The sequence below is a fragment of the Alligator sinensis genome, unplaced genomic scaffold (assembly GCF_000455745.1).
Source record: "Alligator sinensis unplaced genomic scaffold, ASM45574v1 scaffold743_1, whole genome shotgun sequence".
Taxonomy (NCBI): Eukaryota; Metazoa; Chordata; order Crocodylia; family Alligatoridae; genus Alligator; species Alligator sinensis.
In genome coordinates, this window is record NW_005842512.1 from 712,172 (window position 1) to 738,090 (window position 25,919).

A 25,919-nucleotide genomic window follows, 5' to 3' on the forward strand; every position below is an offset into this window, starting at 1 on the left:
AACACATTCCTTTGCAGACAGCACAGCTTGCTTTCTCAGTCTGGGTGCTGAGGATAAGATTTGCTCTGAACTTGTTGCAAAGCATTCTAGAAAAGGGAACTTTTACATTGAGTAATGGCTTTCTCATTTGAAATCTGAGACTAAAGACCCAGAGAAAGGGCAGCTAAGAATTCATGGAACTGACCTCTGAAACTATCAATATACAATTACTCGGCAGTCGATGTGTAGCTGTGTTCCCGTCACATGCCTAGAGAGCCACACACTTCCCTTGCTGTCTCCAGAAATCGTTGCACGATTATGAGAGAGACTGAAAAGAAAGCAGTTTTTCTCCACATGCACGGAGCCATGAAATATCACCCACCTAAAATGACATTGAACGTCTGCAAACTTTTGAAAATTAAATTCTTGTCTAAGTTAATCATCATACAGTGAATTTAATAATAGCACGATGAGTAACCGTCATTGTTGAACAGCTCCCCAACATATATCAGGTAGAATGATTGAGTCTTCCTCACTGAAGTCATCATAGTAGAACATGCAAACAGGACAAATGTGTCCTGCTTCCAAAATTAAAGAGCTCACTCTTTACCTCAACAAATTCAGCATTTAGGGAGCTGGAGTGGGCAATTATCCCACGATGGCCTATGTTTGTTTGTTTTCTAACAACCAGCTTGCGTTACATATATATGCAAATAGGAGATAATAAGTGACTACCTGAGTTGAGACCCTGCCAGGTCAGGGTTTGGGGATGAGATTCACAACTCCACAGTCTTCATCTCACAAGTCTGACCCACAGTTGTTATTAGCTCACACTCTCGAAGATATCTGATCTTATGGAAAACAAATTGTTTCACACTTCACAAAATCTGTATCCGTTTGCCACAGTGCATTCATTCCTAAAGGTGCGCTAAACACTGAAGCTGCTGTGGACAGTCTGGCTCACAGATAGAGAGTTGTTCAGGAGTCCTCTAGGTATGGGGGGAGATTTTCAAATTTATTAGCTTTTCATGTTTCTTATTAATGGATCTCTGCAAGTGGCCCTTCTGGGAAGTCTGCCAGAGGACTGGGAAATTGGTAGGTTTGGACCATAAACTTGTGCATCTACTGTTAGCCAGTGCTAAGTGACACATGACAAGGCTAATGAAATCTGTAACAGTTACCACCATAAATATATAGTAGGCAGAGGTTAATCTGTAGGGTTTGGGGAAAGCTGGCACATAGATCTGAGGATCCAAATACAGGTGCCAAATGTCCTATAATGTGGACAGCTTTTGATCTGTGCAAGCCCAATTATGAGCTCCTGCGCTAGGGAGTTGTGAGGCTGAGTGCCCTGAGCTCCCGTGAACTGCAGTGGGAGCTGAGTGTGCTCTACACTTGGTGGGTACAGATGCCTGGGTGCACAACTGATTTAGTCTACAGGGCTGCATGTAGCATACCAGGACAGGGCTGTGCCAGACTTGATTCAAGGGTTTGTCTTTCCACTGTAATCTTTGGATATTAAATTGGATTAGATTGAATTGGCCTGCCCTTGACTGACAACTCATAGTGACTTCCAGAGGGAGTGCACTTTGTATCACACTGATGTGTGTCTGAAACTGCCAGCCACATTTTGAGTGGCAAAATTAAATACTAAAAACTGGTAATAATATATAGCCTCAGAAGTCAGGGGCTGGGAGCCTTTCACCTATAGGTGGCTGGTTTCAAATGCAACCTAGGTTGAAGACTAAAAGTCGCTCCCTCCTAGTAATTGTTCTGTGGTCTGGAGCTTATGGGCTCCATCCACTTCCTAAAGGATTAGAAAAGCATATGAATAGCTAGCAGTGTTAGTGGTTTCAGCAGCAGGACCTGGGTTGAATAAACATGAGGCAGTTTTGTTAAGGTATTTACATGACTGCACACCTAGTGGGACTTTCAAAAGTACCAAGGGCCCTCACTCCATTGAGAGCTGAAAATCTCACAAGGCACTTCTCTTCATCTTTAGGCATCCATAAACTCTTAACAATGTGGTCCACAGAGTCTGGACTCTCCTGTGACCCAGAGAATCAGTCTCCTGTGTCTGAGATGAAGCTCATAGTCAGGGAGTTAAGGGGAAAGTGTCATGTCAGGTTTTGCCTGTATTGTACCTCTTCTGTGGATAAATAGAGGAGTCCAGCCTCTGGAGCTGTCAGCCAGGCTCCTTTCATAAGCTTTAAATTCATTAGAAAAAGAATAAATATGAAAATACCATTCTGGTCAACACATTTAGATAGAGAAGCCTTTGAGAAATGCATTTTTTGTGAAAATACGTATTCTGAGCTCTAGTGAGCAATCCATGTGGGACTAGCACAGACCCAGATGGTGGCTCCTTCAAGCGATTATGTTTCTGCCTTAAGCCTTTCCAGGAATTTGAGCATGGGCAGGCTGCCAGCGGACACTGGCTACCCGGACACTTTAGCAATGTTCCATGTGTTCTGTTTGCCAGGAATACCAAAGTCCAGCTGCTGTCCCCAATCTCCTTTGTCCCCTGTACCTCCTTGCCATAAATACACCCCCCTTCCCGCCCCCCCGCCCCCAGGGGAGAGAACAGAGAGCCATAAATACACACATGCACGGCAGGGGAGGGAGCAGAGATTGAGATTGTCCAGAATTTCCAGCTGTTTTGCAGATTTTATAAATTCTCATAAAAACTCTCCAATTAAACAAGGAAAAAGAAATCTCAGAGCCAAGAATTATTTTAGTCTTGCAAAATAAACATGCAAATTATAAATGGTAGACCATGCCTGAGAGTGTAGGCAGAATGGGAATATGATTTTGTGACAGGAAAGGAAGAATAAGTGAACCTCATGCTTTACCTCTGGGTAGACCTTTGGATCTAATTCTTATGTTTCAAGTGGAATTGGTTGCATCCTTCTTGCTGTTACTGTCATTTAAGTTAAAATATTAGGCCAAAACTTTCTAAACACTGAAGACATAGTGGGCTGATTTTGTTTCATTGAGAAATGGGTGCCCACTGTTCTGAAAACCTAGCTGCTAATCTCCTAAATAAGTTAGAAACATAATTTCAGGTAGCCAGACTTAAAAATTTTGGCTAACATTTATAATTCAGGGAGAAATGAAACAAAATTGGCAGTTTGTTTTCCCCCCATTAGCTTGTTTGCTCCTTCTACTCCAGCACCTGGAGCAGTGATACTCATCAAGGATGCCATGAGGTCCTTTGAATGGTATCTTAAGGGGTGAGGAGATAAAAAAGATAAGCACAGGTTAAGGCTTGTCCCTGCCTGGCTTGTCCCCCACTCCTACCTCCTGGCTCCCTCTACAAGGAAGTAAGACCTGTAATATATAAATTAGTTTTTGAAATTGGGTACTACTCAATTCACAAAAGTTATGAAAGGGTTCCTCGAGTCCAGTGAAGGGTGCCTTGATTCCAAAAAGGTTGAGAACCACTGATGTAGAGATGATGGGAAACCCTTCAGTTACCTCTGTGATCTCTATGAAACACTTGTGAAAAAAAATAAACAGTACCTTAAAGCCATGTAAGTCTCATCTGGCTTCAGATTCCATTACTGTCTACAACCCAACATCATGTTCATAAAAAAGGTTTGCTAAGCTCCAGCCCCACCTGAATGACTCGAGACTCATTTATGTTTTTTCCTTATAGGTAGAAATACATTGTTATGTATAAATTAATTACAAAAGCAGTTGATATTTGGTTGTTTTGAAGGAGTTTTGTTTTGAGTTTTGGGGCTTACTCAAACCCAAAATTCAGGGAGTGAAAACCTTTTGAGTAGCAGCAGAACAAAAAAACCCCTGCAAACTGAAACTCTTGAGTTTCACTTGACACTTCCTCTAGTAGATTTGAGACAGGAAATCTGAATCCAAAGCTCCTCGAAGTTGTAGAACATCTAAATCTGGGGATCTGGTTTGTGCATTATATAAATGAAGGATTCATCCCTTCTCCAAAGCTGGGTTATATTTAGAACTGGGGTTTGGATTCAGTTGGGGGCCATATCTCAGCTTCAGATATGAATGCAAATATTCCTCTCTAGGTATGTTTAGATCCTTTGGAATAAGGCCTATCTGTACAAGAGATCAAACAGATCGATTCTGTCAAGCGTCCAAGTTCAATAGGAGCTCATTATAAAAATAGGAGGAACACAATGAATATGTAAAACAGGTTCCATCCCAGTGCTTCTGTGCAGCTGCCTGAGTCTGGGAGAGCTTCTGCCAAGGTTTGCTGCCCAAGATACAAAACTACAGTGAGCTAAAGTTAACTACCGATGACTGTGCAAATGTAGCTTGGCAATTTTATTTTTAGTTGAACTTAAAAATAAAAATCTATAAGTCATATGTAATAGAATAATTTTAGCTGTTGCCAAGACAGGCTGAGTAACTGTTACAAAGAGTGATAGCTGCAGTCCAAATAACGGGGCTCTTGTCTCCTTCCTGCCCTTGTCCAACTGAGTCTACAGTAGTAATGGATTTCCTGGCTCACTGGCAAGTCTGTAGGACTGAGCAAATCAGCTGGGATTGTGCAGGGAGCCACTTCTGAAAGGAGGCTTTCAAATAATTTTTTCAGTGTTCATTACTTTAAAGAAAAATGTTATGCTTTATTATGGACAGAACCAGAATTCTGTCCTCTGTGACCAACATTATTAGCATTATGTACAAAACCAGCTCTGGGTCTTTACTGATTTCTCATGCATTAACTGGGGCTTAGTGAACTGTGAGGTCAGCAGTGCTTATACCTATTTTACAGATAGGGAAAACTGAAGCATGGCAAATGCCAAAGTGATTCACCCAGAGCCATACAGCTGGGCAATGTCAGTATTCATGCTTGATGAGAACCCAGCTGGCCTTGGTCTCAGTCCCTTGCTGTTACCAGTTAGATCACCTTATTTCTCCTAGCTGTAACTCTGCCTGGGGCTTGGCATAGAAGTTAAATGACTGTAGCTGCTTTAATTTGAGAACAGCTTCAGAACCTACAAATAACTTGTCCACTAGTCTCTGTCAGCTTACTTTTATTTCACACTAGTAAACTGCTCCTATAGAGTCATGAAGGGAAAACACAGCAAACTGTTTCTGTAGGCTCTATGCAAATAGCTGTGGTGGCTTATTTAACATTTATTATTTTTTCCAGCCATGAAATGGCCCGTTTAAAAAGAAAAATTACCCCACACCATTAGAATACTTTGGACCTTTCCCTTAAGATTATAACAGCTTTGAGGCATATCAAATCTAAATGAGGACCTTGAGGTTTTAATCTCAGTCTTCCATGTTGTCATAATACCATGTAAGAGGTATATGGCAAGCTTATTGTTCATGCCTTGCATTATGAACACTGATCAGGCATTTGTTGAGGAGGGGAAGAAGGGAAACAGAAGGAATGTTACTTTCCATTGTATAAGAAAACTGTCATTACTGATAAACAGCATTCACATTTAATATCTGTTGCACCATCTCTTTCCACTGAGTCTTCCTCTCACATTGTTTCTGTTTCTCATGCATAAAATAATGCTGCTGTTGTTCAAAGTCCTGTAGCGTGAGGCGGTACATTTCTGAACGCCCACCCTTGCATATCTTTAAAAAAGGCAGCAGTACAGGTGCTGAGCAGTAGCTGAATGGGGGCGAGAAGAGTTTCGTTTTCTGTAAAGTTTCAATCATGAAACAAAGAAGAACAGGAGTGCATAACTTTTTGGGGGGAGTACTTTGAATTTATTTAAAAAAGAAAGGGACTAATTAATGACATCATTTCATAGATGTTAGGGGCTGGAAGGGACCTTACAGATCATTGGGGCCAGCCCCCCTGCACCTGGGCAGGAAAGACTGCTGGGGTCATCTGCTCCCAGCAAGGTGGGCATCAAGACCCTTTTTGAAGATCGCCAGGGTGGGTGACTGTAGCACCTTGGTCGCACTGTTTTCTTTATCAGGAAATGATAGGATTTAGGGAGACCTTGTCCCTTATCTTAATGACGGCAGACGCAACTTTCTACCTAAGTCGGTCAGCAGAAGAGGTGACACTTTGCTTCAAACCTATATAAATGCATGAGCCTTTCGATTCCTGAGCAACCTACAGATTTGGTGCTTGCCTCTACCTTGTCTAGCGGGAGCGGCCAGTCTCAAACACCCCAAACCCTCTTAATGTGGGGCACCTTCAGATCCAAATTCAGATCTGAGCTGTACTGCTGTGCTCCCTGCCTGTGACTTTCTGTCTGAATTGCGACCTCCAAGGTGGAATGTTTATTCCGCTTCTTGTTAGAGAGCCATTCGCATAGACTTAGGAAATGCCCTGCCCCTGCACTGGTGGAAATCTGTTTGTTACACACACCAGCTGTCTCATAGTTCATTGGTTGCTAAGAAACAAGGAAATTTGATCCAGTAGGCACTACATCTAGGGCCATCATCATGGTGGTGTATAGTTTAAACAGGCAGGTACACTGTGACCTATACAGACAGATATGGATGTCGGGGACCAATTATTTTGCAGAGTAGCGTTCCACCAGGTCATTTTCCTATGAGCAGCCAATAGCAGAGGGCTTCAAAAGTAACAGAAACCTCATTAAAAATCTGGCGCAGAGCCATCTTTGGCTTTATGCTGTTGCTGTAAATAAATGGCTTGGCTGGGGGTCATTTCCACATGAGTAGATGAAGGGCACTTGTGTCTCATTGTTCATTGCCAAATGAGTAGATGAAGGGCACTTGTGTCTCATTGTAACGAGCTGTGGCTGGAGACAAGAGGAATAGGTAACTGTTTGCAGTGCAGACCAAAGCAAAATGAAAGCCTTGTGTTGCTGACTCAGAGGTCTAAGAGGCCACAAGAAATGCATCTTCCTTCTGAGCTACTAAAAGCTACTAGTTGCTAACGTAAATATTTTTCCATGTGTTCTTCAGAGCTCTCTGTCATGCAACATATAAGTTTACTACAATGATCCCATGTTGTAGGACCTGCTAGGATGAGATTGTCCCATTTTTTTAAAGGTGGAGGCAAGTGTGTGTGAGAATGACACATATATATTATATGGAAACACAACACTTTTTGAGAGAGAGAGAAACAGAGAGCCTTGAGGTGTTAAAAAAGTTACCATGCTTAACTGCAGAAAAGTATGGTCTTTGAGTTTTGATTGCCCAATCTCTTAATAATTTTTATGATGTATTAACTTGATGTGGCCAGTGGTTTCACTGCTTTTAAAGTAGAGCTATAATCTGATCCTAGGAGTGTTTGTAGCACTGAAAGTCTCTTCTTAATTTTGTAAAGATTTTTCTTTCTCCTGAATTGATATTTTGATTTCCCTTTCCCCCCCAACTCATGTCTCATTCCAGAATCCAGAGCAGCTGTTGGAAGATTGTGCTCACAAGGAGATGATTCCTCATGAAGTCACTGGATCCCCTTCAGAAATCAAATGTGACTTTCCATTTATCAGACTGAAATCTGAACCAGCCAGACAGTGAAGCAAGAGCAGTGGAGGGGGGACGGCGAAAGATGAAATCCAACCAAGAAAGGAGCAATGAATGCCTGCCGCCCAAAAAGCGAGAAATCCCTGCCACCAGCCTGCCTTCCGAGGTGAAGCCATTAGTCCTGCCAAACGAGAACCACCGTGCAGATAACTTAACATGGCTCTCCAGCACGTCCAGCAGCCAAAGCAGCATGGGTGGAAGGCACAGACCTGGAGGGACTTCGGTGGAGATTGGTTTACAGCAGGGCTTACACAAATCACTGTCCACAGGAATAGACTATTCCCCACCCAGTGCTCCCAGGTCCGTTCCAGCTACAACAACACTTCCCACAGTGTATTCACCCGCACTGTCACAATCAGGGACGCCTGTCTCCCCTGTGCAGTACACGCATCTGCAACCCACTTTCCAGTTTGTTGGGCCCCCGTACAGTGGACCATATGCCGGGTTCATCCCCTCCCAGCTGATTTCCCCGACAGCCAATTCCGGGACTGGCGCAGCAGCCTCTGCCACTGCTGTTGCAACCACTCCATCCCAGCGCTCTCAGCTGGAGGCTTATTCCACTTTGCTGGCCAGCATGAGTAGCTTGGGCCAGCAGGGGCACAAAGTTGAGCAGCATCTCGTCAGGACACCGGGGTTGATTTCAGCAGGGTCTCCTCCTCCTACCCAACAAAACCAGTACGTCCACATTTCCGGCTCTCCCCAGAGTGCGGTCCGAAACGTCTCTCCTCCGACCATCCCAGTCCATATGCATCCCCACCAAACAGTGATTCCACCCACACTCACCCTTGGGCCCTCCTCCCAAGTGGTGGTGCAGTACACAGACTCTGGGGGCCACTTTGTCACCAGGGATCCCATCAAGAAGGCAGAGAGCAGCCGGCTGCAAGCAATGCAGGCCAAGGAAATTCTGAATGGAGAGCTAGAGAAAAGCAGGCGGTATGGCCTCTCGCCCTCTGCAGACATGGGTCTAGTCAAAGCAGGCAATAAACCAGCTCCTCACCATTACGAGGCCAGGCACGTGGTGGTTCACCCGAGTCCTGCCGAATACAGCACACGAGATTCCTCTGGTGTCCGGGCCTCTGTGATGGTCGTACCGAACAGCAGCACACCTACCGCAGATATGGAGGTCCAGCAGGCCACCCACAGAGAAACCTCTCCCTCAACCCTCAATGACAAGGGAAACTTGCATTTAGGAAAGCCAGCCCACAGGTCCTATGCTTTATCTCCACAACAGACTATGGGCCATGAGGGGGTGAAAACAATCGCCACCTTGTCCCCTCATACTGTCATTCAGACCACCCACAGCGCCTCTGAGCAAGTCCCTGTCGGACTGCCTGCCACGGCCTTCTACGCCGGGACCCAGCCGCCAGTAATTGGCTATCTGAGTGGTCAGCAGCAAGCGATTGGTTACCCTGGAAACCTGCCACAGCATCTGGTGATCCCTGGCACCCAGCCCCTGCTTATACCAGTCGGCAATGCAGACGTGGAATCATCAGGAGTAGCACCTGCTATAGTCACTTCATCTCCCCAGTTTGCAGCAGTGCCTCATACATTTGTCACTACCGCCATTCCTAAGAATGAGAATTACAGCGTCGAGTCGCTCGCAACCCAGCCAGCCTACCAGGCAGCCGTGGTGCAGGCCCAGATCCACCTTCCCGTGGTGCAGTCTGTTGCTTCTCCGACAGCAGCTCCTCCGACACTGCCCCCTTACTTCATGAAAGGGTCGATCATTCAGTTGGCTAATGGGGAGCTGAAGAAGGTAGAGGACTTAAAAACAGAAGACTTTATTCAGAGCGCAGAAATCAGCAGTGACCTGAAAATAGACTCCAGCACTGTGGAGAGGATTGAAGACAGCCATAACCCAGGCATTGCTGTGATACAGTTTGCTGTTGGAGAGCATCGAGCACAGGTAATAAGTGTCATCACTAGAGGGTACAAGTGGAATGAGAAACGTGTTTGCTTCCTAGGAACAGCTTAAGGTGATTTGCTAGATGGGGTTGGTTCAGTTCTTCACTAATCCTCAGTTCTCCAAACCAGGGCTGTCCGGCTGGTGGCCCATGACTAGTTAAATTGTGGCCCCTGTGCTCTTGCCTGGCTACCATCCCCCCCTCGCTCTGGCTACAGCAGCAGCTGGGGTCTCTGGGCTTCTTCTCTTCTCCAGCTGCTGCTCCCTGGCTCCCCTCAGAGGGGTGTGGCAGCACGGCAAGCTGCGTGGGGAGCTGAGGGTGAGTATGAGGCTATGCAGGAAACAGAGGGGGAATGGGGTCATGTGTGAGGGATCACACCTGCATAGTGCAGCTGTGGAGGGGGGCCTTGTGCAGTGGTGTGGGGAGTTGCCCACAAGGGCACACTTTGCAGTAGGGGGAGGCAAAGGGGAATTGCACTCATGCATTGCAGTAGGGAGGGGAATTGCACTCACGGGCCCATGTGGAGGTGGTGTGGTGTGTGCCTGGGCACATGGTGCAGTGGGATAGGGAGTGTTCACGTGGCCCTGTGGCTCAACTGGTGCAGCCTGCGCTGCATGTGGCCCCCGGAGTCTTGGAAGCTGGACCTCCCTGCTCTAGACATTACTATTGAGCCCAAGGAAGACAGTAAGCACCATACAAATACATAGGTATAAAACGGATCTGGTTTCAAGAACTTTGAGAACACAGAGTTTACAGTCCCCAGTCCATCGCCCTATCCACTCCACTGAACTGCCCATCTAGCTGTTGGTAATATTGGGTACCAGGCCCTTCACGCTTTATCTACTAGATTAGAGTCATGAGCTCAGTGGAGATGATTAAAATGTAGAATAGCTCAGTTTACATATTTCACTCTGAGAGCTGATTTTTACTTCTGACTAATTCTTGTTCCAGAATGCTACAGTACACTTCAGTCTGAAACAAAAAACTAGCCTGGAGGGGTAGGGAGGGGATGAGGCAGTGAATTTCCATGGCTTGAAAACCTGGAACTCTCCTGGAATGGTTTCATTCGCACATTTAAGCCACTGAAACAACACAGAGTTTCATTCAGGTTTCAGCTACAAGTGGTTTAAATACTGCGTAGCTGGCAGATTGTGTGTCCTAAGGAAACTTCACAAGAAAAATGACCACCATGCCAAGGCTACCCATGCTCCTCTACTTCCCTTCAGACCAGTGTGTGTGTTTGAGGTGGGGGGTGCCTTTTAGACCCAGAATGTGTTAAGTGGAAATGGTTACCTCCGGTATATGAGTAGTTCAGTGTGGGATAGATTAACTAAATTAGAGAGCAATTTAGTGCACAGAAATATTCATGTTATTTTTTTAAAACAAAAGCATCTCGGTGCACATTGTTTGGATTTGGTTTTAAAACCAGTATAGTGAAGAGCATGAGAGTCAGAAAGGGACAGGGACTGGGAACTGAATGGCTTTAGTGCTGATTTCTGGGAAGGAAAACAAAGAGTGGAGCTGCCATGGGATAAGAGCTTTTACCCTGTTTCAGTTTTTAATAGGAAAAGGTCCTTGCTTCCAGAGCTGTTTACATTGTACAGTTACATTCCTACCTTTAAGGTAACGGAACCTGCAAATTAGGTGTGTAGTTGTTTCACATTTACAAATCCATTACACAGTCATGAGAACTAGGGCCTCTAGTACTGTTGGTAATTGATGGAAGGCACTCAAGATTTGCTTTTCTTATGCAGTTTTGACTCTGTCACTTTAAGAAACCCAAAAAGGAGCTTTGGCGTTACATTTTTTATTGACAGCCTCCTATTCCTTGATGGTTTTATTACTATGTAGTCTGAAAGCCTCGCGTCTCCTGTCAGGCTTCGTGCTCTGAGGAAGAATCCTTGGATCAGAACCAGTTGTTACAATTTGCCCCATTGCTTTGAATAATGAGGTTGCAAAATAGTAATCTTCCATCTGCAGTTTCCATCTTGTTCTCATTTGTCTCCCTCTGCAGCCAGACGCCGGGTCTCTGCACCAGCAGAAGAGGTACAAATTAGTAGGCATTATTTGTATGGGGTTTTGTTCACAGATATGTCAGTGTAGCCACTGCGTTGTGGTGTTGCACACTGGGAAGGAGCTACCTTGCAGAAGGGTAGAGTGCCACCTTCTGGCTAAAAGCATGTTGAGTTTGCAGGCTGTGAAAACAAAGCTGCAAGTCACAGTCTCCTCCAGCAAAGTGTCACCTTATCGAGAAGCCTATCAGAATCCGGCTGACATCATTGCAGTTAAAATACTCCACCAGCTGTGTTTCCCACAAGGGCTGCTTCCAGAATTCAGAGAGTCACGTAGAGATATGATTAAAATGTGGGTTTAATTTAGGTTTCCTGCAGATTCCAAAGCTTGGGTCTCTTCCCAGATCAGCCGTATTCTGTATAGTAGCAACTGCTCTGTTGATTTCTCCTTGCCTGGTTAGAGAGATATTTCATCCTAGTGTGTTTGAAGTCTCCGATGACTTCATCCTCAGTCTAATATATGGATAAGTATGAACAGCATCTAACCTTGTTAGCAGACATACAGTCTTTCTGTTTGTTAGAAAATTTACTGGGTGCAGAAGACTCAATGTAGTGTTGAAAAAATGGTCATTATTCTTGCCTCACATCTGTAGAAAAGGAACAGCTTTACATTCCGATATTCCTGTATATATAACACATACTATCTCCCAGAATATGTTGGAAGAAGTACACATATAAATGGGGGCTAAGTATAATACAAGTATGACTCTGTATTGTTTATTATTGTTTTTTCCCATTTATATGTATACTCTCCCACTGTAGTCTAGGTTCTAATTATATAACTAAAATATGAATACTGATTTTAATATCATATAGAATAATCAGCTACCACTCACATGTACTCCTCCCAGGCATTCTGGGAGTTAATATGATTTATACATAGCAGAACGTGGAGCTGGGAGTTAACTGTAATAGCTATGAATTCCCCTACAGAGTATGTACAAACTTTGTATAATCCTAATGCAAAACTTATGAAATAGGCAGCAGGAAAATTTTGTCCCCTCTTTGCAGATGTTGAATTCTAGAAAGAAAATCAGTTCAATGGGAGATGACCTTAGGGGGTCAGAAATGTCTGGGTCCATTCCCATGCTCAGTAAACCTGATTCCACTGCTCTCTGCTATAATCATATAATTTCCTCTTATTAAACCAAATTGTGCAAACCATACTCTGCCTTCTGCAGTCCTTCTCCCTCTGGATTCAAATGAGAGATTTTCCTGAGAAAAGACCTACTGATTTGGCCTGTTATTTATAGTTCTAAATGTTCCTCTTGTAATAGGACACACATCATTATAACCTGGCTTTTCCCTTGGCTGCCAGGGACAGTCTTAAAAAGGAAACAGAACTTGTTAATAAATCACCTGTATTTATACCAGTAGAAGCAAAATAACTCTTCTAAAGTGTTGTTTTGTTTTCTGAGGTTTGGTTCCTGATTATTTCTTGGGAAAAACAGGCTGCAATGTCATTTCCTCATGAAGCCAAAGGAAAAAGAAAAAAAGGGAGAGGTGGATGCATTGTTCACTCTCTCAGCTTTTTAATAGAATCAAGAAGTTAAAGATGGAAAAGTCCTGGTAGGTCATCCAGTCCACCCCCTGCCAGTTTAGCGTTGTTCTTTAAAGTACATTTTCTAGTGCTTCATTCAATTTAGCTTTCCATCCATTTCTCTGCGCACCCAAACCGGTCATTTTCACTCTCGCTTTGCTCTCCACTTTACATTATCTTTGTCACCGTAAAAGAAAGAAAAAAAAAAAAGAGAGAGAGAGAGAGAGAGAGAGAATTAGACTCATGTTCATGGCTGCAGATAGAAAGCTCTCGCTGCTGTTCTCTTGTGTAATCTGTCCCCCATTGTGTTCTGGGCAGAGGGGCAGTAATTTTATATTCCTGTGAATGACAGGGAAGCTGTATTGTTAGTTTAAATGTGTTACTCTGTACTGTTAACTTCTGAAAGTGCAGCACTCGAGGCCCTGTTTGGTAATTTAACTAGCCAGTGGATTGGTAGACAGAAATTGCTTCCCTTGTGAATCAGCGTTTAATTCCTCATGTTAGTCAGGGACGGGATCACACATCTGTAAAGAGTTGTAGTTGGTATCCCTCAAGCACTGCAAGAATAGTGGCTTGCTGGAGGAGGAAGTTGTAGAAATCAATGGGTAAGCAGCATCTTGTGTGATTTGCACAAGCAGGGTCTAGTGTGACCTGAATATTAGCAAGGTTGAAGCAGAAACATCTTCTGTTTCAGTGGCAGTGAGAGAAGTGGCCCCAAAACAAGAAAGCATTGTGAGTCCTGGTTCCGCACCACATAGAAGTTGTAATCTATGGACAAGCTAGTCAAATGCTGAAGGCCAGATACCTTTCCTACGCAAGATTTTTCCGCCTTGTAGACAGAAAACTCCATGAGTCCTACAGATTTCCTTCCTAGCTGTTCTGCCATGAGGAGAGATTGTCCCTTGGTGGAGCAGACAAGGTCCAGAAATACCAGCATCTTGGGTCTGCACAAATCTTGGGCCACCATGCAGGCCAAAGCTACCTATGTTTAGGCTTCATGCTTTCACACAATGACCTATCCCCACTTCTTCCAGTTCTCTCAGGGATGTCCTGTCTTGTTCTTCCCACAGATCACAGCCCTCTGTATCCTGCTGCCCCCAGCAGGGAGAAATGACTGTGCAGAGGGGAAATCCCCATAGGATAAGGCTGACCTAGTAAGGGAAATCAGTGTCAGGGGCTGGAAGGGGGCAGTGCCAGACCCCCAGGGCCCAGTCCCACCACGCAGGGGTGGTGCCAGGTAGACCCCTGGAGTCCATTCCCAGTCCATGGGGCAGGGAGGGGGCAGTGCCAGGTCCCAGGGCCTGATCCTGGCATGTGGGTTCGGCCTGTGGACCTTCCCCAGGCCACTCGTTTGCTCTGCCGGGTTGAAAGGTTGAGCACCACTGAACTGGTTCACTCCTTTTATAGTTAGTTCCTGCTTTATTGTTTGATAAATGCTCTGTAACAATGAACCTCAAATCTAATGTTCTTCCATGTCACACTAAAATGCAGTCTGTATGATGCAAATGATAATACATAGAAATTAGCACTCACAGCATGGATAACCAGTGTTCCAGCACCAGGGCATGAATTCCTGTGAACAATCTGAATTGCTTCCATGAACCAGACTGAGAATTAACACAATTCAGCAATTTAAGTGAAACAGTCAGGAATTGTCTTGGAAAGTTTTGACTGTTTTCACTAATGATTTTTAAAACAGCAAAACATAAAGTAGCTCAGCAGCATCCTCAGGTGTTCTTGGAAAGAAGCTAACATTTTATTTTCTTGGTTCATACTTTTACATGATGGAAGCATGGAGATGTGACTTCCAAACAGCTTCACTTGGCTTCTAAAAAAAAAGACAGCAAAGCCAGGTGACTCAGGTAGCTTTTTTTTTTTTTTTTTTTTTAAGTATTTGTGGGATTTCAATCTAATAGTTCCGCGAAGCAAAACTAGCAGGATATGATCACTAGAGCCCAACTAATAGGAGATACAGAAGTAGGCTGCTCTCCTTCCCCTTGCACCTCAGATTTTTATCCAGGGTTCAACACCCCCGCCTCTCCCCACAGGGCAGGGTTTTACCTAGGGTGCAAAACCTGATAGCTATGCCTCTGATTTCAGCTAGGTTTTATTAGGGTCTGCTGTGTAAAATAGCGGTAGTTCCAAATTTTCTTCTTTCTAGGATCACGCCCTCCCTTACAGACATCTCTGTCCTGTTTGTACGAACGTCATGACTGAACGGCAGCACTATCTCAGGAGTTAGCCTCCTCCCACCTTTATGGTTCAGGAGCACCATCTGCAGTGCTGAAGACTGTTTTAATGGATAACTCTTCGAGTAAATAGTTTACTTGTTGAACCTATAAAAATGATACAATGTGTAGTCCAAACATTGCTTATAGCCAGAGGCAGGTGGGTGCCAGTAAAGAGAAGGTAGGAGCTGTGCAGTTGCATTGAAACACCCTTTAGAGTGCATATGGGACATGTTAAGGGAAAATGAAAAGAAAAAAGTACGAATTGAAGGGGAGAAGGGAAAGAAAGGGTGGAAAAATAGCAGGGTCCAAGAGTACTAATAGACTGAGTAGTAGATTCAACATCAACCAGATGATCTACATATCTGCATAGGGGCCATAAACACTGTACAGCCAGCAGCTTCCATTAAAGCTAATGGCAGCACTTTTGAAAAATCAGGACATTTAATTAGGTGCCTACTGTATTTATCTGAATCTAAAATGACCCTGAATTGAAGACAACCCCTCAATAATTAGATTCTATATATGGAAAAATTATAATTTGTTAATAATTTTCCATGTATAGAATCTAATTGGAGGATCATCTTCAGTTCATCTCCCCTGACTGCTGCAGGGGGGCAGGCAGTAGCGGGGCAGGTGGTGTGGGAGGGTCAAGCAGCTTACCACATGCTTGCGCCTGCTCCCCTGCAGCCTCAGAGCCCACCCTCCCCCTCTGCTTCTGTTTCCCCTCTACCCTTACCTTGCTCTGTGCCAGCTATCTCCATCCATGTTTTAGCCTGGGGCAATAAACATGGCCCCAGCTGGGCCCCTGTAGCAGCCATGCCAGTGCTACAGGGCTGGGCTGGGGCCATGCTATGTGACTTAAGTTGCCACGTGGATGGAGCCTGCTAGCATGGAACAAGAGGAAGGGGGCAAGGGAGAGGGGCATATGGGGGAGCAGATGCTGCATGTGGGAAGGAGATAGAGGGAAGAGGCTACAGAGGGGGGCAGGCAGCAGCTGCAGCTACAGCCCCAGGTTGGAGCTGGAACACAAGCCACAGCTGCTGCCTGCCTGCCTATCACCCTTGTACTCGGTTCTAAGACGAGGGGCTTTCCCACCCACTGGTAAATGTGCGGGAGGGGTTTGTCTTAAACTCAGGTAAGTGTGGTGTATATATGGATATGGTGTCTAACCTCCAGCACTTCTTTTTGAAAAACCTTGGCTCTGGCACTGGGATATGTTGATGTTTGGTATAGGCTGCCTACGATTCATACATTTGCAGGTGCTGGGATCATCTAGTCTAACTTCCTTGATACCATAGACCTAATCCATGCTTCAGAGCTGGGTATATCTTCTGTCCCCCCGCCCCCAGTGCAATTATTTGTTGGCAGGTTGCTCTAGAAGGTATTATCACACCGAGTCAGAGCAGATCATTTGTGGTTTTCATGCCCTGGCACTTTGTTTATAAGAGTCAAAAAAACCTAGTACAGGCAGTCAGGTTCTTGCAACATTTCCTATACACAGTTTACTTTGGTAGATAGAAAGAGCAACTAGGAAATCGCAACTCATTGGTCTGATCATGCTTCTGTATAGTACCAATTTTTTTTCATGTACTGTCCCCTCCGACAACCCAGTAAGACACCCGCCTCATTTTTGGAAGGCAAAATGTAGAAGAAAAGATTTTTCCAGAGCTGGCTTTTTCATGGAGAGATATTGGCAACAGTACTTGTCATACTCAGTCTAAACCTGTTGCCAATTTGAGAGCACCTGTGAAAGGGTTAAGATGACACTCCACCCATCCTGTTTGCTGCCTGAGAGAGAAACTGGCAGCCATCTTACAGCACAGCTTCTCCATGCTTCCTTTCCTCCCTGCATCTCTTCCAGTGAAGAAAAATCAGCTTCCCCACTTAAGACACACCCCATTGTGGGGGGCAGGGGGGGGGGGTATTTTTGAGCGAAAGGTGCATGAGAGTAAATATGGTATATATTGGTATTTTTGAGAGAAAGGTGCATGAGAGTAAATATGGTATATATTTATGGATGTCCTCAGAAGTTTATTTAGTTGGCAGTACTGGCGTTGTAAGCTGCAGCCATATGCTCTTGCATGCTATAGATTTGTGCAGGTACAATTGTAACCAAATATGATGGGACTTCCTGGCTTCCTAGGCTGTGAAGGCTGTGTCCTCATTCCTAGGAGAACAGAAAACTTCTTGGTTCACAGAGAAGTTGTTTCCTTTGCACACATGGGAGATCCAGAGGGAGCTGTTTCCAGCTGTGCTTGGTGAGAGGCTGGACTGCAAGTTGCTCTCAACTGGAAGACCTCCAGCTGTCCTGGGTATCTTACCCATTATCTAGTACTTAATAGCAGTCACTTCTGAAGCCACTGTTTCTCAGCAAATAATTGTTATGACAGAAGTAGTTATATGGCCAAAAAGAACCATTGTGATCCTCTAGGCCTGAGAACCTACCCAGTGCTTGTAGCAACAATACGGTGACTCAGAGCATCCCTCTCCATCTTCCAACCAAAGCTGTTGGGATTCTAGGAGTACACGAAGCATCTTGAACCTCAACACAGTCCTTTGGACGAGTAGAAGGAAAAAAAGGAGAGATAAAGAGTCTTTCACTGTCTGGAGCTAAATGGCCTCCTGAAGTCCCTTCCTGCTCTACTTTTCTATGATTCTGTGATCTTAAAGATCTGGTTTAAAAATACTGAGCCAAATTTTGGTTTAAGAGCTGATAAGGGTAATATACAAGTTCCCAAGTTCTTTGTGAATTTTCTGACTTAATAATCAGAGCAGGGTTTTGCCTTGGTGTGAGAGGAACCACAGAGACAAGGAGAGCTTGGGAGCTGAGGAGTAGAACAGCTTGTGGGACGTTCGCAAGTGCTGTTGCTGCCCCTGCAGAGCCTGCCGGTGGGCGCAGTGTACTTCCAAACAGGCGGCGTAAGAACGAATTAGCATTCCCTGATGGAGGTGTTTGGTGCTGCTCTGCAAAGGCTCCGTCGCAGAAGCAGCGAAGCGTGGTGGCTCCAACAAAAGATATAAAAATATGAGTACTTTAATGTGTACATGTTTAAAAGTAAGTGTGCGCTAAGTGTTCTGTGGGGTTAGGATCAGAGAGCTCAGTACATACGTGCTCCTGGCTGGCATGTGCTGCTACCACCACAGCTGTGCTGGCGAGAAGTCTGGATCTATGCTATGAGCAACTCAGTGTGTACAGAAGCTCCAACTGCCCCTGGACAAAGATGGGGTGGTAATTTAGGACAGAGGAGTTGTGGGCAGAGGATTGAGAATAGGCTCCATGTCTCTTGGGCCCTTGGTACACATTGCACTTAAGATAACGATTAACCAGTTAATCATGTCTTAAATAGTTATCTGGCCACATATTCAAGCAGTTAATGGTGTGATAAAACAAAAGCGTAAGTCACCAAGTTGCTACACAAAGCATGTATAACTTTGTGGCTGGTCCCTATCACATTGTGAATTGAATGTGCAGCCAGGCTGAGCGAGGTTCCTAGACTGCAGAATGCATGGCAACTCTTGACTCCCGTATGTTCCCAAAGCTGAATGTCAATGAGCTGATTGCTGGTCCCAGCCAGGGGGGCATATGACCAATGTGCCTCCAAGGCTGGGACCTAGGAGCAGCTGCCACTCCCAGCCGCAACCCTTGACTCCCACGTGCCCTGTTGGCTGGGAGCAGTGGCAGTTCTTGGCGCAGCCTTCAGGGCTCAGCTGGAGTCACTGTACCTCCATGGCTGGGAGCGTCAATCAGCTGATTCAGGCTCCCAGCCGTGGGAGCTTCTACTTGCCTTGCCGGATCCCAGGCTACCCCTGCACTGCCAATATGTCATGATGGGATCTGATGCTCAATCCCACAGTCACACCCCCTGCCATGCACATCTAGCATGATAGGAAGCGTGATTGTGGGGATCACACATCAAATCCCATAGTGCCTTTAATTGCACATCTACCAGGAGACTTGTATTCGCAGGCTATAGTCTAGTCAGGAGAGTCTTTTTTCATACAGTGGTTTGGTTGGAGAATACCAGAGCTTGTACAAAGGGGAATGTGCCTCTGAGCAAAACAAAGCGCAGCAACAAAAGGAGCCTTAAAAAATGGTCTCTACATCACATAATTCCCTGGTTCCCTCACCAGTCAGTTGTATGTCACTGAAGGGACAGGTAATAATACAGATCAAGCCCTGCTGAGTTTTTTGCGTTGTGGATGCGCTGCTGTTGGAGGACTCCTTAATGCCTTTTTAACAAGGACAAACGTTCAGTCTGATGTTCATGGCAGTGGCATTACGGGCATTCACAGTTCAAAGATTTATGCATTTCTTCATCCACTACTAACGTATGCATGGCTGAGTCCATGCTTGCCATATAAAAGATAAGACAATGGATATTTTCCTATTCACGTTCTCTCTTTTCCCCTCCACCTCCCCCTTTCATTTTTCCTTGTCCTACAGGTCAGCGTGGAAGTTTTGGTAGAATACCCTTTTTTTGTATTTGGACAAGGCTGGTCCTCCTGCTGCCCTGAGAGAACCAGCCAGCTCTTCGATTTGCCATGTTCCAAACTCTCCGTTGGGGATGTCTGCATATCGCTCACTCTCAAGAATCTGAAGAACGGCTCGATTAAAAAGGGCCAGCCCATGGATTCAGCTAGTATCTTGCTGAAGCACTCAAAGAATGACAGTCTAGCTGGAAGTAGACACAGGTATGCGGAGCAGGAAAACGGGATTAATCAGGGAAGTGCACAGATGTTAGCTGAGAATGGTGAACTGAAGTTTCCGGACAAAATAGGATTGCCTGCAGCACCTTTGCTCACCAAAACAGAACCCAGCAAGCCCACAGCGACGAGGAAGAGGAGGTGGTCGGCCCCCGAAACACGGAAACTAGAGAAATCAGAAGAGGAACCACCATTGACTCTTCCCAAGCCTTCTTTTATTCCTCAGGAGGTTAAGATTTGCATTGAAGGTCGATCTAATGTAGGAAAGTAAAGGCTGTTTGGGGAAAGGAAATTAGGCTATCCCTTGTCATTTTTATCCAGATTACTGTACTGTAGACTAAATAACCCAGTATTTACATGTTATCATCTTATTTTAGGTTTATGTTATAACCTTGTTGTTATAGTTGCAGCTGGTATTATGCAGGAGAGTGGTGCATATGTTTTTTCCACAAGTGTTTGTCAGTGACTAGGTTTTATCGAGAGCTGCGGAAGGGGCAGTATCTGCTTCGCACACCCTTAGTGGAAATGAATGTGTTGTCATGGCTCCTGATTTCTAACACCTAGTGTAGACCAGGCTCCAGCTGGTCAGGTTTTTCTTTTTCTTTTCTTTTTCTTTTCTTTTCTTTTCTTTTTTTGTGAGGTGACAAGAAGTGAGCTGTAGCAGAGACTAAGACCCCTGCAGGCGTAGCATGCCTTCCCATCCCAGGAGGGGATTGGAGCTCTGTGGCAGGGTCATTAGGAGATTCCCTCACCTAAGGCAAGTGCTGAGAACAGATTAACAAATAGGATCGGGCAGTTTTTGACACATTACACAATAAAGCCAACCTGTACACACGACTCTATAGTATACAGTATAGTGTGTGTGTTTGTATATATACACACACACACACACACACACACACACATACATACATACATATATACATATATATATATATATAGATCTCTCTATATATATAGATATAGATCTCTCTATATAGATATACATATCTATATAGAGCGATATCTATATACATACATACATACATATATATATATATATAGATCTCTCTATAGATATACATATCTATATATATATAGAGAGAGAGAGCGATATCTGTATATATACACACACACTATAGAGCTTTGAGCACAGGGATACACACACACATGCGCGCACGCACGCACGCAAGCACACACCCCATGGGGTCTGACTGCACTGATTTGTATTCATGGAGCGACTGCCGCGCAGACATTTCTTTCCCACTTGCTAGTGCAGAACAGAACATCTGGCAAGTTTCTATCTTTGAATTTTCTCGCCTGGAAGATTTACTTCATGGGGTAGCAGGGGATTGTGGGAAGCCAAAAATTCTGAGAGTCTCCTGACTAGCTCTCCCTCCTGTGTCTGAGCAGTGTTAGACAAACCGACTGGGTTATGACATTGACATTTGCTTCCACAAGGTAGATGCATACTGCCCCTTTGAGATCACAGACATAAACTGTTTGCATTTAGGTTGCAAATCTTTGTCTTTAACTCTAGTACTGTTTTTAGTTCATGACTATGGACAACTGGTGCCACTTTTTTCAAATTTCAGTGTGACACAAGGAACGTGATGTTGAAGATGAACATAGAATGTCTTTAAGCACTTAAAATGCTGTTCACACTTTATTGCTGAGCATCCTGGTCTAACACTCAATAAGTACTGTATCTCTCACTTTAATCTATTTGGAAAAAAAAAACAAATCTCTTCAACACTGTAACTACATACGACTATGTAGACTTTTCTCACAAGGAAGATGTTGAAAGTTTTAATGTGGTTTCAAAGGGATGAATGTGAATTATTGAACTAGTATGTGACAGTCATTGTCCACAAAGGACTACTTAATAGGAGGCACTTTTTAAACTTTAATGCTTGAGAAAGAGTTAAAGGCATATGTGAGCTGACAGATAATAAAAGAATAAGAGAAAGGAAAAAGGAAAGAGGAAAAAAAAATAATTATTGTCCAGTGTTTTTGAAAAAGATGGACTTTAAGGAATCTTGCAATTTGCACATCTTGAGTTGATCATTTGTGTGGTATTCCTGCAGTTTTTAACCTAATAATGTTGTGGGGATGGGAGGGGCTGACAGAGCATAAACAAATGTAGCAATTATTTACTAACCTGCCTAAGCCGTAGGCCGTCATATAAGGTTATGTTCCTTTCAGAGTTCATTTTCAGTCTTTCTACCATATCTGCCACACAGAATCAGGTCCTAGCAGGACAACTCTGAGAATTTTTCTTCAGCTTCATCGAGAGAGTTTTCCACAAGAGACATTTCTATAATGAGCAAGGTTTTGTTTTGTTTTTTTAAAATAACTATTATTATTTTATTATTATTGTTATTTGTTATTTTTAATGACTTATTTTCCATTTGAAATACAATCTAGATTTCAGAGTTTGGTACAAAACGGGAAGGGAGGATTCACACATAAAAGTCTTTTTTTGTTCCCAGAAATCTTGAAACGAAGATAGGACGGGAGGCTCAGAGGTGCAGTGCACCCTGGGCTCCTGTTAAAGGCAATGGGCAGTGCATGTATTAGGTACTTCAGGTCTGAGATGAAGTCCACTGCAGTGCATGGAAAGACTTGCATCAGTTCCAGTGGGCTGGAAATTAGGCCTTCCATGATTAAGCCTTTACATTATTCTCACCTTTGTCAAGTTTTGTTGTCAAGTTTGCATCCTTCCAGTACTTTTTAAGAAGCTGTGCTAATAGGGAGAAAAAATATAGAGGTTCCTAATTTGAAACACAGTTCCTAAAATGAACATTTTTTTTTTTTTTTTAAATCTCGCTTTCAGGCTCCCTTGGAATACAGTACTTCAACTCCTTTGTCGAAGAATCTGAAAAATCCCCAGTTTTTGGCTCTCTTATTTGTTACTTGAAATTTAATACACACCAGAACTAATTGTTTGTATACCATTTTCTGGGGTGCACCAAAAACATTTAAGTAAGTTTAAGATAGCTTGAAACTTTTATTGAAGTTCCTTGAATTTTATTAACCTCTCAGCAAGCTACCAAATAGCTGAGCAGGTTCGTTCTCACAGTCATACTGCTTACTTAGTGCTTAGTTTTCAACATTTCTGCTCAGAGAACTTGCTTAATCTTCCATATACTCTGCTCAGGGCACTTGCAATGTATTGTTTTGTTTTGTGTTCTCTTTTAACCTTTGAAGGTAAGAGGAATTGAAAGATGTGGGGCAGAATTATCGAACTGAGTTCACCTTTGTACCACTATCTTCATAACACACCACATTCTCAGAAAATCGGAAATAAAACCACACACACCTTTTTGGCTATTAAGGAAGCAGGGACTATTAAACTGACAAAATCTATTCAACTAACACTAAAATTTTAAAAAAAAAGTTTGGAGCAATAGGAATGTATTAGTTCTGTGCTTGTATTTCAGACTTAGGAATTCTGAAATGACTGGGTCCTTCCAAGTAGTTGTCCCCTTTTCATGCTTTTTGCTTTTCTAGGATGTGCAATACTTTACGTGCCAACTTAGACTCACCCGTGCGGTGGTAGCTAGATAGATCTCAGATCCACTTCTGCTCTCACCTGTTCTGTTCTCCTTCATTGTTTTCTTTATTTTTCCTCCTCCACCCCCCAAAAAACAATTATTTGGGGCCTTATGCCTCCTTTGTCCCAGGGAACAGAATCCTTATTGTCATCCACAGGTGTGGTAAACACAGACTGAGGGCCTTGTATGGCACTGATTCACTCAAATGTATGTTCCTGGGCTCCACAATTTGAAATATTCAGAAAAAGGCTTAATAGATGTCTCCCCCCACTCCACTATAGCTGTTTTTAAGGGGTGGAGAGAGGGAGTGTGTACGTGTGAGGGGCATGTAACTCCAGCAGCTCAGTCCTGAGCAAACAATGCAGTCTCTTACATGAACGAAAGCAGCCTTTGATAGCATTGCCAGTGTTGTGTTCTCTTCAGTCTGTGCCTGTGATGGTTACTTCACAAATGCATGCCTAGTTATGCATTCACTGTCCTTGCACATGGAGCTGAGGTGCTATGGGGGAGGGATGAAGAGGGTAAAAGTTACTTACATGTAGAAACCCTGCACAAAGTCTATGCAGCACTTAGGTCGCTAGCTGATGCAGAAACCAGATACTGGCTCCCAGTGCAGGGCTGAACTCCCCCCTGATCAGTGGGTACCATAAAGGAGAGGTGGTTTCAATCAGTAGAGCTGGTGAACCTAGGGGCATGAGAGAGTATTGTCTGTTGCAGTAAACAGTCGGTTTAAGACCCAGCCCCAGGATGCCTTACTGACGTGAGTAAATCCTTACTCCAGCAAGTTGCCCTGTTGACTGCTCATATGAGTCAATCTCACAACATCTGGCATGCAGTGAGTGCGTCTACATGTTAATTAACGCGCCTTAGTTATTGCACATTAAGTTTAGTACTTGGTTAACCAAAAACTAAATCAATATGCAATAACTCAAGTTATTGCGCAGTAGTGCCGATGCACAGGTTTTTAGCGACACTTATTGCGCAGTAGCCTAATACTACTGCTCAGTCGCGTATTAGCACAGGTTATCCCCAGCACGCTACTGCTCAGTGTTATTCGGCTACGGCACAGTTAGCATCTCACGTAGACGCGCCCAGTGAATTAACAATTGCAGGCACAGACCTACTGAGGTGAATCCAGTGTAAGAGGATTAGCCATGTGCCTCTGTACAGCATCCACTTTGCAATATTAACTGACAACCATTTTCTTTATATTTTTTGTCTCTTATTTTTTGTACCAGACCTGTTTAGTTTACAACAAAATGCATACAATCACCAAGAAATTAGTCAGGGCAAAGAGAAAAAAAAACAAGAACCTCTTTATAGGGATTTCTAAAAATATATATATCTATATCTATATATATAAAACGACTGTTCCTTATAGTGTTTAACTTAGGCATCATTTCAGTTTGTCTGGGCCACATCAAGGGGAATGTGGAGTTTGATGTCACTTACCTCAAGTCCTTTCGTTGAATCCCAAATTGGATTAATGTTTAAACTGTTTTATGATTTTGTACATTGTTGGGGTTTTTTTCTTTTAAAATGTGTGTTTTGTCTTGGGGTTTTTATTTCCATTTTTAACCCTCTCATCTCTGTTAAACCTATCATTGTGTCATTTTCTCAGCACCTGGAAGTGACATCACTACTCTTCTTTTCCTAAGTCAAGGAACATTTAGAAACCTTTCACACCTTTTACTCAGGGATGGGGCTGGCGTGTGTGTGGTACACTGATGTGACCAGAAGCAGCACTTTTACTGCTCTGGAGTAGGGATGTACAATTTCAAGGACAAGTTTGGATTTCCTGCATCTTGTGAATTAACTTCTTAGGTATCACATAGATTGCAATACAAAGCACCAGATTCAATGTGAACCGTAACTTGCTGATTATCATGAAATTCATTCTTTGCACAGGGATATTTTTTTTTTTAACAAAAGCATGTTGCCAATATTAAAAAGGAAAAGGAAAAAATGAAATCCTGCTAATGCTTAGTTTCTAAAGTAGAAGCGAAATACCTGTTTCAAGGAGAACAAATCTAATATAGCTTAAAAACACCACATTTGTTGTTTTTAAAAGGTGGTGTTCTTTCAGATCTGGATTCCTAGTAGAATATGCCATGCACACTGCGACCCCAGTTCTGCAAATGCCATATGCACAGGCATAGCTAGGCTTCTGAGCAGGTCCACTGAAGGCACTGATGGCCCCTCAGAAACTTAACAGTGTTAACTATACGTAAAAGATACTTGCAGAAATGAGGTCTGTATCATTTAGTGCCAGATTCTGATCTTAGCTATACAGCTATAAACTGAAAGTTCCTACTGATTATAGTAGTAACTCCAGATCTACTGGGTGGAACTGGATTCTTGTCATATATATTATCAGGTGAACTCAAACACGGCAAAATGTGGCTTGCACTCTTCTAAAGTAATTTCCACTCACCTTCCCTCACCTCATCATAAGAGTCAGCATCAGACATTAGTGAAGTCCAGCCTGCTGGCTTACCCAG

General features: G+C 43.7%; 2 protein-coding genes across 17 annotated transcripts in view; one reads left to right on the top strand and one right to left on the bottom strand.

Annotated features, from left to right (window-relative positions):
- Positions 1-20,796, top strand: part of ATXN1 (ataxin 1) — a 272,506-nt gene extending 251,710 nt beyond the window's left edge. For 14 of the 15 annotated variants that reach the window (XM_025213217.1, XM_025213216.1, XM_025213215.1 and 11 more), the window contains 2 exons: positions 7,297-9,337; positions 19,623-20,796. In XM_025213217.1, coding sequence (XP_025069002.1) covers positions 7,457-9,337; positions 19,623-20,153 — 2,412 coding nt within the window. In that variant the 5' untranslated portion in view covers positions 7,297-7,456 and the 3' untranslated portion in view covers positions 20,154-20,796. Of the gene's footprint in view, positions 1-7,296; positions 9,338-11,349; positions 11,382-19,622 lie in introns of all 15 variants that reach the window. The other variant, XM_025213227.1, reaches the window with a different exon arrangement.
- Positions 20,797-20,986: 190 nt separating this feature from the next.
- Positions 20,987-25,919, bottom strand: part of GMPR (guanosine monophosphate reductase) — a 59,157-nt gene continuing 54,224 nt past the window's right edge. The window contains exons 11-12 of one of the 2 annotated variants that reach the window (XR_003095870.1): positions 23,792-23,917; positions 20,993-22,607 (exon numbers count right to left, since the gene is read on the bottom strand). Coding sequence is in view for 1 of the 2 variants with exons in the window: in XM_025213228.1 (XP_025069013.1) it covers positions 23,881-23,917 (37 nt within the window). In the remaining variant the exon portion in view is untranslated. Of the gene's footprint in view, positions 23,918-25,919 lie in introns of both variants that reach the window. The other variant, XM_025213228.1, reaches the window with a different exon arrangement.